Below are 12428 nucleotides of genomic sequence, written 5' to 3'. Positions count from 1 at the left end.
CTCACAGAGGAAAAGATGGTGTTATCCCTGCAGAACTCCAGAGGGAGAGCTAAGCATCTCAGAAATAGAAGCTTACCACTAATGACACCCTCCAGACTGCTAATGACTGTACAGAAGGGACAATGGCACAAGGAGCATGCAACCCACAGAGCCACCCAAGGGGAGCAGGTGACAGCCATAGTCAAACACAACCACCAGCTCAAATTAACCCTCTGATTTCACCAGCCTGAAGCATCTGGGAGCAAGCTTCTTCCCTCTGCAGATGTAAGAGCAGGAGGTAGGAAAGGCACCTTCATTAGGATTGCTATTCAATGTCACTGGAAGCCAGGACCAGAGGTCCCAGAAACAAAACACTTGTCCTGTCCTTGGGATTAAGGACACATTGCAACACAGCCGCTAGCAAACAGGAGCAGGGCTGCATCAGGCACTGAAGAAAAGGAAAAGCACTTTCAACATCTGAATAAAAACCTCAAATGTGCTTTAAAGAAACACAACCAAAATAACTATCTGTATTGCTGCACCTAAACTTGTTCCAAGAGGGTTTGGGGATTATTCTTCTTTTAAACGAACCCATGACCTCCCCTTAGTTCCCTTCATGGGCAACTGGGACCCCTAAGTCGAGTCCATGCCTTTGAGGGAACTTCCAGCTACTCTGTGCCCTGCTCAAAGAGACTGGCCACAGCAAGGCATTAGGGTTTTTTTGCTTGCGACATTACAGAAACAGTCACAAAGCTGGCAGACATCAGCCCTGGCGAGACTGCCCTCAGACCCACGCTGTCCAGCCATGGGGATGTGGCTGCTGGATGCACGCAGCCTTGGGAAGGACCATCCCATCGGTGCTCCTCTCCCAGGCCCCATGCACCACACACACAAGGTGGACATCTACCACCAAAAAACACTCAGTCCCATGCAAATGTACCTGTCTGCATACCTCCCAAGGTTAAAACTGATGCTGAGCTGGCCGAAGCAGAGCACTTTACTGAGGCTGCTTTGACAAACTGACAAAATGGTTCCACTCATTGCTTTTGCCTGGAAAGGATCTTGCTCTAAAAGCAGAGGTCAGTAGCTCACTGGAACAACTTCCCTCGGCTCTAAGACGCTCTGTACTTCCTGTGCTGACAGACCCGATTCAAAGAATAGATCAATACCTCTTCACAATGAAAATGAAACAATGTAGGATATTACAGACCCCTTAGGAGAAAGTCTGATTGTGCAGCGCTCTGTTAAATTCGGTTTTATTAGACCCATCCTTCACTTCTGTGGAAAGGTAACAGTATTTCAGGTCTATTTGCATCTGAATAACAATCCCATGGATTTCTAGAGCATCCTCTAGGCAAAGATCCCAAAGCACATTAAAAATACCTGTTTGCTAAGCCTTGCAGCCACCCCATGAATGCAGCAGGTATGACAGGTGAGGGCACATGTATTACGTTTTCATCACAACTTGTGTTAGAAAGCCTGACCAGGCACATCCGAAGTTGGATTTAGTCAAATGCTAGAGCCCTGGGGTGCTCAGAAACAAGGGAAATCATGCCTAAAAGTCTACACTGTCTCCTGACTGTGGGCATGGAGCACAGGTACCTAAGAAAAGACTGCTGAAGGCTGCTGCTATGTGGTGGAGAAATACAACCTCAGAGGAGGATTCAGAGCACTCAGCATGTGAGCAGCAGTTAGGAAAGGACCATCTTCCTCTGCCCCTCTTGATTTCAGACAGAGCCTCTAGCAGGTATGCTGCACCTACTGCCTATAGCAGCTGGGAGGAACCCACACTCGGGTGTTCAAATTCGAACCCGTATGAAACAACGACCCAAAATAAAAGGTCTCCTTGAAAATATGGCTTTTCAGGACTTTGTTTTGGTTTTTTGTTACGATGTATTTTAAGTCAGTTGGTATTAGCAGCATGGATACAATAGTTCGGGTGTTTAATGTACAAAGCAGAGAAATCCAGTTTCTCAGAGCAATGAGGATGTGGGGTGTGCTGTGCTGGGGCTGCCTGCTTCTCCTGCTTTCACACCTTCCCAACAGGGGCAGAAAAAAGCACCCAACAACTTCATGAAAAGCTACCCGTGACCTTGCAGCTGGTCCTTATGGCAGACCTTGTCCCAGGATGAACTCTCTGAAAGCCCCTCCAGCTGTGCACCTGGATTACTCACATCATTTCAACAGTTTCAGGCAGTGTGCACCCACTTCTCCCGTAGCTTCATCAGTACCACAAACACGGTTTCTCACCTAGGCCCTAGACAACAAGACAGCGTGCCTGTCAGACCTACCCAGTTGTATTCTGCTGTCTAGACACCTCAGAGTCTGCAAACAGTCTCAGTGTCGACTGTCCAGGGAATGAGCAGCTAGCTTGTACTTCCAGGTGACAAAACATGACCATTTAGGACACCACTTTGGCATATGCCAAACATCATCTCTGTGAAAAGCCAGCAGGTGATGTGGGAATGGTATTAAAAGAAAGCACACGTTTACGTGCCTCTGAACGGGGGTCAGCGTCCCTGAAGAACCAAGCTTGCAATATAGTCAGAGCCAAACAACTTCAATAACCACAAAATGAAACTCTTGCAGAAAGCCAGTACTCCAAGTATTATCACTGCTGTTAGCACGCACATTGCCCCCGAGAGGATCTCACTGCTCGGCTGTACCCCAGCCACTCGGAAAGGTATGGGGCAAGACCAAGGTCCTAGAGCATCATGGCTGTAAACGGTGCCATGGCTTACAGATCCTGCAGCACTCGTATTGCAAAGCAGCGTTCAGGCAGGGTGAATCTTCGGTGGCTGTGGTACAGTGGATGGGGCTGGAGAATGGGGCAGACTTTGGGGAGGATCTCTGCTGCTGGGCCAGCTGGCTCCACTCTGTGCGTGCAGCACACAGCCCTGCCTGGGGTCTCCGCAGGTCTCCTGCTGCTCTGCCTCCCTGCTCCTTCACTGCTTGTTAGCAAAGCCCTGCTGAGCACGTAATTTCTTTCTGTTCAGTCCCTTGGCTGCCTTCAGTGGGACAAGCCAGTTTTTTCACAACATGCAACTCATTTCACAAATGCTCCTCGTTTCCAGATACCGCAGGCTATTCGGAGACTAAATAGGCTTTCCTTTTCATTCAGAAGCAAACGCCTGGGAACTGTCTGCCTAGATTAACAGCCGGTGAAGACCAAGAGGGAGCAGAGATAAAAGTGCTAGAAAAAGAAAGATTGTTCCTTGGTCCTTTAAAAAAGGTGCCTTTCACTGCATTCCCTTCTGGAAACCTTAGAGCTCCAGCAGGTTAATACCAACTTGCTAAAAGCTAATTTAAAAATTATACATATAAAATTTTGCAATGCACTGACACATCCTGCTATTTACTGAGGCCAATGCTGAATTATACTTGATTAAAACCAGAATCCCATTCCTATTCAAGGGCAAAAGCAATCCATATGGTGCTACTGCAGAGTCTGCTTAGTATTACTCTCACATCACCCCTGTAGCAAAGAAATGATTTAACACCCTCCCAAAGAAACTGCTGCACCACCATCCAGAGCTTAAAACAGAAGGCTGCTCTTTGAATCAAGCCTCTGTACTTGTCTGCAGTGCTCCACCAAGAAAGAGCCGGAGGACATGGACATAGCGGGCTGTGCCAGGGGAACACCTTCCATCCCATGCTCAGCTCATTGCAGGGGTTTCGTGTAGCAGCTGGGGTGAGGATCCCAGCTCTGATTTTCTCAGCTCTGTTCGCTATTTTGCCACTCTTTTGCTGCATCCATCAAACTTCCGCCACTTAAACATGTTGCTTAAGCCCAGGTTTTACAAAGGGAGATCCCAACACCCAGCACTGCCCAGCCCTTTTTGAAGAGTTCAGCTTCCATTGGTGCTCCATCTTCAGCATCTGGCTGACCATCGCCCTCCTGGCAGAAGGGATAGGTATGGGATACTGCCGGTAGGAAGCAACGAGGAAGAGGAAGAAGAAGTAGCCCTGCCAAAGGCTGCCCTTTTACACCTGTCCTCCAACCCACGTGAGCACATCATATATCAGCAGTCAGAGAGGACACGCAGAGCTTCTTGCCACAGCTACACACGTGCCAACATTCAAGGGACCACTGGGAAAGTGGGGAGCAGGACACGTGCAGCAAGTACTGCCAAAACAATCTGCACAGTCTGTGCCATGGGATGCTTCTAACCCCAAGCACAATCACTTATGTAACTGCATTAAACAATGACAACAAAAATCAAAGTGCTTGCTCTTTCTTAAGAGGCTCTAGCACATCTCTCTGATCTGCTCCACCAGCTAATTACTCTCACTCTTACACAAAGTCCTCATCGATCAGTATCAGCAACACTTGCAGCTACGTGAAAGGTTTTTTGTTTGGTTTTTTTATCATCTGAACAGAGCTTGTCTGCACGTGATAAAGCACAAGCCAGCCCATCTTCTCCTGGTGGTGTCATTTATAACACCCAGCACCTTGCAGCTGTAGTTGCAGTTGAGAGCCCTCACGTCAACATGCTCCATTTTGAGGGGCTCTGAACTTGCACAGGCAAGAGGCTGGAGCAGAGAAGGAGCAGGTCCCCATTTCCCACATGGGAATGGAGGCACAGATGGATCAAGTAGCTTGCTGGGAATCACAGTAGAACAGGCAGCAGCTACATCACAGACTCGCGTACCAGCTGTGCTGGCCCACGCCAACATGAGGTCTGAGGAACTCACCTCTGCCAAGAGCCAAACAGGATCAAACCCATCTACACCACTGATGCTTCAAGCACACCTGCCCCGAGCTTACGCTCCAGTAGATATTCTTCAGAAAAGACAAGCATGTGTTGACGCAGTTGTTGATTTATTTGCTTAAATTTCCTTTTAAGACAATGGAAATTATACTCACAGATCGATGATGAAGTAGATTAAGCCTTATCCCAGAAAAGCCAGCTTTGATCTGCATGTCAGGCACTTCGTTATTGCTCCAGGCTTAGCGTGCAGGGCTCCAGAGCATCGCAGGCATTCATACAGGTGCCCTGCAGAAAACTGCTGCTGGAAAGGTAACTCCCCAACTGCTTTAGCTGCGTGTCATGACCCCTTCAACCTAATAGCTCAGAGGAGACAAGGATGCCTCTGCAGAGGGGACCAGAATTGCCACCCTTAGTTTCCCTAGGCACAGTTGCAGGGGGGAAATTGTGCATTTTCTACAGATGATGCAGGAAATAACATTTTGTCTTCCTTTCAGCCACACTGACAGCAACGGTTTCAGCTTCTTGTGAGCTGGATAAAATACTGAGCTTGCAGCTAAACAGCAGAAGGGACAATTGCTGTGTTTCATCTTGACTGTGCAAGTCAGCAGGGTTTTCCCCTGGGTCAAGCTTGCGTGCGTGTTCTGCGCTGTCTGCTCCTGGCTAGTGTCACAGCCAGGCTACCTGCTTAGACAGACCTTCCATTTGCTTATTCTTATTCCTTACTTAGGCTCTTACTAAATGAAGCTACTTGTGTCCCGATCCTAAAGCCAAACTGGGATACCTGCCTGGCATATCCCTCATGTCTTTTGATGGAGTATGCTTCTCCCTCACGACCTCTCCTGCAGCTCCCACATACATCCTCTGCCACTGGAGAAAAGTTTAAGGTATCTACTCCTTGTGTTGAACCAAACATCTGCTCACATCAAGGAAAATATTTCTGGCCAGCAGACAGCAGCCTGACACTGGAAGAAAATCCTCCTGTTACACGCTTCACCTGGTACTGGTTTCCACTGTTCATCTGCCAAAGCAAACTGGCATGACACCAAATTCACCTTCACTCAAACCCATTTACTGTGCAGTTATTAAATATAAGTCACCACTGAGTCAATCCAGAAAGAAATTTAACTGCCTTTAAGAAGTCAAACCTGTATTCAGATATCACCATATCCAGGATATCTGAAGTAAAACAGCAAAATATGTCTTTGTCCAGCAAACCTGTAAGCTTTGTTGGGAGAGGGATATGTCAACTCCTGCAGTATTTTCAGCCAAATTTACTGTAGAAGACAACTCTGAAATACTGTCATACTCCCAACTAACAAGGCTTGGGGGGGCTCCAGGACTGCTAGCTTTTTCTAACTGATGGTCAAAGGGGTGGAAGGACACTTGGCACAGACAAGAACTCTGTGGTCTTGAAAAGCCACCCATGAGGATGTGACAGAGGTCTATAACCCAGGGGTGGCACAGAGAGGGCATGATGGTTCCCAGTCACTTCTGGCATCAGCTGAAACCTGCAGGATCAGACTCAACCCCGAATGGGAACTGCTCCCCACAGCATGTAAATTAGGAGGTAACAGATGTTGAAGATTTACACAAGTTTAAAAAGGGATTGACAAATGAATGGAACAATATCAGAGACCATTAAATACAAAGACAAAACCACTGGCTGAGGAAATACCTGGGCCACTGATCTCAGGGTGCTGGAAGGCATGCTGCAGGGTGCACAGCTGGACGCCCGCATGGCCAGCACAGCTGGACCCCTGCCTGGCCAGCACAGCTGGTGGGTCCCAGCTGCAAGGCACTCTGGGCTGACCCACAGCTGCCTGGCTCTGCCGGGGAGCACCGTATTCACCTCCCAGCTTTCAGGATTGACTCCTGCTGCAGCTGCTAACTCCTTCGGTGACTATTCGCTATCCAGCACATCCATTTCTGTTGAGTGTCATTGGGAAACCAATGTTTGCCTTACTAGAAGGGAGACTGAAGCTTAAATAACCCCAGATAAGCACTACTAGAGGGAAGTTACAAGTGGAAAGGGAGGTAATTGCATGTATCCTCAATTCACAGAGATGCTTAAGCACATGCTTTAGTTAATGACACAAATAATCCAGCAGAACTTTTCCATCCAAAGCACTTAAGTACATCGTGAAATTACCACTCCAGTGGTACTTACAACACCCAGATGACAGCCTACCTCTCCAGTTCACGAGCATGCGCGTGCAATGCCGTAAGTACTGGGGAAGTCTTGCAAGTGGGAGTAAAAGCACTTTCCTTCATAGGCCCCATTTCACCAGGATGGGAATTAAAGTTTGCATGTGCTCAAATAACTCCTGACATAATCCCCACAACAGAGCCCAGGTCTAAGACAGGCATACAAAAACAGAACATGTGAACCAGTAATATTACCACACTTAAGCTCAAAACATTTTCCCAGCAGTTTGTGGGCCAGAGGAAGGGATACTCTACAATGGGCAGATCTCCCCAACTCTCAGTCCTTGAACCTGCCTCTGTTTCTTCATTGCTCAGTGAATGAGGCTGGGACCATGCATATATCAAAGTGCACTTCCCGGAAACATACGAAACCCAGAAACCCAGCCAAAAGCAGTCAACAAAGCAAGGTGGCACTGTGCCATTGCCTGAATGGAGGAGTTCTTGGCTCTCTCCAGGGCATCTGTCCCTGCCTCCCACCGTGCCTAAGCCAGGCTTCCCGCCCAGCATGGGATGTTTCTGCTCTCATCACACTGACCACTGCCTCCCTCCAAACACTTCTCCCCACAGCCAGCCCTCTTGCAGGAGACCTCCACCCCAGGCAAGCATCATGAATAACCAGTGGTGACCAGTCCTCATGGACACACAGAGGCCATGGACAGTGTGCCACCACTGGTAATTTAAAAGGTCAGCCCATGTCTCCCACCAGCTTAGCTCCTGTGGCCCCTTCCCGCTCACCACAGATCGTTTGCACCAAGGGTAGCACACTGGCCTGGATTAACGCCTTGCAGGCTCTGACAGTAATCCAGTTTGCAACTTCTAATGTAATAAAACCCAATCAGCAATGATGCATTTGCTGTTGTGATGACTGCAAGCTTCAAGCAGCTGCATGGTTATTGAGTCTCCCAAATTATATAACAATTATGTATGCTTACATTAAAATTACCTTGCAATCTCTAGATTGCCTGGCAACACTTTTCCTTCAGCGTGCACAGACGGTGAGCTTTTCCTCTTAATTACATAATAATTACCACGCATTTACACAGGAGTTCTGAGAGAACGCCATTTTTAAACTTTCATTCACTAATAAAATAAGCGGTTACTCAATAGGCCAAAATAAAGCATCCTGTTGTTCCTGTTGCTGGGAGTGCTTGGGCATCCTATAATGTATTGCCCAGTTTCACTCCCTCTGCCTAGGACTACCCACAGCTTACTACTACTTTTTAAAACTTTTTTTTTTAAACTCTCTTCTAAACTCGAAGTTTCCTCTGAGCAGGAACTATTATGCCAGCAGCATCCAGCACAGCAGAGGTTGGATCCCCCAGCTGAGGCATACAGGTTCCGCTATAATGTGAATGCTAATGAAAATTAAAAAGCTGCAGTCTTCACCCTTCAAACTCTACTGAAAAACAGTCTTGAGCTTCCCATTCCTGTATACATTTCCACCACCTTTCTGGGGTGACCTGACTGATTTTGGCAGCACCTGGAAGCTTTTGGACTGTCATGGACTTGCAAACATTGACTTTCTCCCACCCACTGGTTTTAGACAAAAAATGAGGTGGTGTTGCATTTCAATGTGGAGATGGGCCAGGGCACTGCAAACCACCTTCCACTTTCTCGGCAAGGTCCATCAAGCTCAGAGACTCTGTGGGTGTTTGAAATCAGGTGAGTCTTCAACAAAAGCCTTGTAGAAGTGAGGGGCTTGCTCTGGCTCTGAGGAGCTGCTGAGCTTGCAAGGGCCAGCAGAGATTGGTGAAATTAAGGCAGACGTGGCTCAAAGCACTGCAGTAGCATGAAATGTTACTTTTGAGTTTGACGCATCTACACATTGGCTTTTTGAAAGCACATTTGAAACAATTCCCTCTGGTTTGTGAAAGAAGCAGGTATTTATTTCCTAAGGTTGAAACAGCTGGAGAAAACCTCACCTTGGACTAAACAAGGAGGGTGATGCAGCCCTGTCTTGCACATGGTCTGACCTTTCACGCTTTGCACTGCTCATTGAGTGGGGATGACAATCACTTGCTCAAGCGTCCTTGTCCCTCCCTCTGCCCTGCCTTCAGATTTGCCATCAAAACCATGCATTTGCACTGCCAAAGTAAGCCAGGTTTATAAAAGTTTGTCACACCTGAGATATGCCAAGCTAACCTAAATCAGAGAACCTGGCACAGCGCAGCTACCTCTGCCGTCAGGTAAGCACGGTGACAACCTCAAGGACAACGTGGACAAGCTGCTGGACAAGAGACGAGGATAGAAGAGAGCCAAACCAAAGGCCCACCTACCCCAGCACCCCATCTCCTGCCAGGGTCAATAGCTTGGGGAAAAGCATCAGGCAGAGAGATGTAACACCTGCAGTACCCACACTTCCCGCTTTAGGCAGCCCAATGGCAAACTCTGCCTGTATCCTCATATTTCATCATCCTTGATACGCCTTTCCTCTATAGACCTGTCTAATCACTTGGAGCCCATTTAGTTCTGGCACCTGCTATCTCCCTAACACTGAATTTCACAGTTTAATTACATGCTACATGAAAGAGTAATTCCTTCTGGTTTAAACTGGCTACCTGAGTATTTTGTTTCCTACCCCTTAGTTCTTGTGTTGTTAGAGACAGAGAAGATTCATTCCCTGTTCATCGCTTCTCTGACACTTAGGATTTTATAAGCCTCTGTCATATCACCCTTTCCCATGATAATTTTCAAATCCTAAGAGCTTTGGTCTTATGTTCCATCTCTGTACAGAAGATGTTCCAGGACCATCCTGATCACCCTTCTTGGGTCTTTTTCAGTTCTAGAGAGCTGTTTCTAAGACAGGGTGAGCAGAGTTGCACAAAATAATCAAGATACTCCTCGCCTGCACCTAAGAGCTCTTACAGATCCAAATAACTGTATAATGACATTTTCTGTTTTCTTTTCTATTTCATTCCCAATAATTCCCCAAATCTTGTTAGCTTTGTTGAATGTCACTAAGTAATGGGCTGGCATTTTCAAGAGAACTATCCAGAATGAAGTCTGAGTGAGAACAGCTAATTTAGAGCAGTCACGATGTATGTATTTTTAGTTTTGTTTCTCCCCCTCATGCATTACCCTGCAGTCAGCAACAAGAAATTTTATCTGTCATTTTATCATGCCATCACTCGCTATCATGGCATCTTCCTGCCAGTCTTCGCAGTCAGTTCTAACAATGACTATCCTGAATAACCAGATGTCATCACCAATACCTCTTATTGTACTCTATCCTTTTTCTGGTCATTTAGGAATATATTGAACAACGCAGGCCACACTATGGATTCCTGTTTAACTGCACTAGTGACTTTTCTTCATTGTGAAAGCTTTACTCCTACCTTCCTGATTGTCTAGTTATTAATCCACAAGAGGCCATCCAACCAAAGAGACTTATGAGCTTCTTTATGAGCTACTGTTAATGGATCTAATCAAAAGCTGTGTGGCAATCGAAACACAACATAGTAACAGAATCACCTTATCTACATGTTTGTTATCTCCTCTGGAAAACTAATAGATCTGTGAGGTGTGAATTGCCTCTGCGAAAGCTGTATTGACTCTTCCTTATATTCAGCTGTCCAACCATGGTCAATCCTTTAGTGTATCAGTATGCAGAGAAAGCAGTCAATGATGAGATCACTAAACTCTATGGAAGGCTGTCTGCAAGGAGGACAGCAGAATCAAACAGGCACAGAGACAAACAGCTCACCAGCAGTTTGACAATGTGCCCAGCTGGTACAGAACTAGTAACTGCAGACCAGCTGACTCATGGGTACCTCTCGCGTATTAGACCATGCTACGTGGGTCCCCATCAGCACCCTGTACGTGAACTGCTCCAGTGCAAGCAGTAGAGCTGAGGATAAAGGCAGGGACCTAAGGTGAGCGAGCAGCAGGAGATCCGAGTTGTGCCTTCTGACTTGGTGACAATGCTGGTAGGAGGCTCAGGAGTGGGAATGTGCAGTGTAATGTCAACACAGCATGGGAGTAATGCCAGCTACCAGGGCCACACCACATCAAAGCACCAGGCTTTCTGACCCACACCCGACTGCATGGTAGGGATGTGTCCTGTACCATAAATGCCCAGCTCTACTGTGCTTGCTACTTGCAGAAGTCTGTCTTACAGAAAAGAAAGCAACCAGCAATTTCATGGGTATCCTCCCACTGCTGGCACAGGTCAGAAGAGAAGCCCAGCCATGAAGCCTGCAGCACAAGGTCTGCAGATCAGCAGTGAGAAAAACACACCATCTGACAGCCTCACAGCCCCTGCTATGGAGAGCAAGAGGTTACATGGACATGCCAGCTCTGCTAAGAATCCACGAGGGGAAACACCAGCCAGCCCTCGCTGCTCCTCAGGGCCCATGCTCACAAGATGCTAGCACACAGACCGCTCTACCTTGTGTCTTCAATTCAGGGACCCCTCTTCTCCCACCCCTGCCAGGTTCATGCCAACAGGGACATGTCCACTACAATGGGGCCGGAAAAATCCCTGCTGTCATTTACAGACCTATCATGGCCTTCTTGTACTCTTCAGGACAGGCCCTCAGCAAAGAATCTGGCCTCAGCCACACCGGGAGAAGACTTACTAGAAAAAGGTGACAATAACCAAATAGGCTACAAAGAGGAACCCTGCTGCTGGCATCTTCAGACAGAACACACTCGAGTCACCACCTCCCTGAGAGGGCACAGCAGTGCTGGGCTCTCGTCACCCAGCAGCCCTAAGCGACAAGGAGTCACTCAGACTGATGCTGCAGAGGGAGTGGACGAGGACAGACACCCTCCCCATGCCGCTCGCCAGCTCTCCCCATGACCAGCACTTGCCCTGCTAAGCTACAGACAGAAATTTGTTCCAGCTGAAGCTAACTAATTCAGTCCGTATCACTGCAAACACCCATTTTCTGGCTCTGCTATTGCCTTAAAAGAGGCTCTCCAAAAAGAGATAAATGGAAGAAAGAAGGAAGCCACTATTTTCCTAACATCCTTTGTAAGGAATGCCTGCTCCCGGCATCTGTGGTACTGCCTGGGTAAAACCTGAGCTGAGTGGGGCCACCACCAACTGCAAACCTCATCACATGCAATTAGAGGGGACCTCACTCGCTCAACTGACAGCCCACCAGAGTCGAGAGGCTTCTCCCCAGCTTAGCAGGAGGCCGACGCACATGCTCTGCAAAGCTGCTGTCAGTGCTGGTGGTACTCACAGTACTCAATGCCCAAGACGATGTCTCGGAAGTAAAGCCGAGCCTGCTCCTCGCTGAAGGGCTGGTCACTTGGTACCTCCATGACAGGCCTGTTAGGAAGAGGGAGAGTAACTAAGTACTTTGCAGAATGGCAGTAACACTCCTTGCTGGAGGAGTTTCATGTTGTCCATCACCATGTCGCCAGCACTGATGGCCAGGCTGCCAAGAGGTTCTGGGTGCTGTGACACAGGATGGAGGTGTAGCCATCCTTTCTGGATGTGGTGACACCTAGGTTAGTGAGCTCGGCTAGCGGTGACGGGTGGCTTTGCACAGTCCCTGAGCCAGCAAGAGCCACAGAGCCCTC

The 12428-nt window shown here is 47.9% G+C and overlaps 1 protein-coding gene across 4 annotated transcripts in view; it reads right to left on the bottom strand.

The window, feature by feature from the left end:
- The window catches only part of CAMKK1 (calcium/calmodulin dependent protein kinase kinase 1), a 112819-nt gene that overhangs the window by 29530 nt on the left and 70861 nt on the right, over positions 1-12428 (bottom strand). For all 4 annotated transcript variants that reach the window (XM_030028304.1, XM_030028305.1, XM_030028306.2 and 1 more), the window contains one exon: positions 12086-12174. In XM_030028304.1, the coding sequence (XP_029884164.1) occupies positions 12086-12174 (89 nt within the window). The remainder of the gene's footprint in view (positions 1-12085; positions 12175-12428) is intronic.

Source organism: Aquila chrysaetos, chromosome 10, assembly GCF_900496995.4.
Source record: "Aquila chrysaetos chrysaetos chromosome 10, bAquChr1.4, whole genome shotgun sequence".
Lineage (NCBI taxonomy): Eukaryota > Metazoa > Chordata > Aves > Accipitriformes > Accipitridae > Aquila > Aquila chrysaetos.
This window is presented reverse-complemented; position numbering and strand designations above follow the sequence as displayed.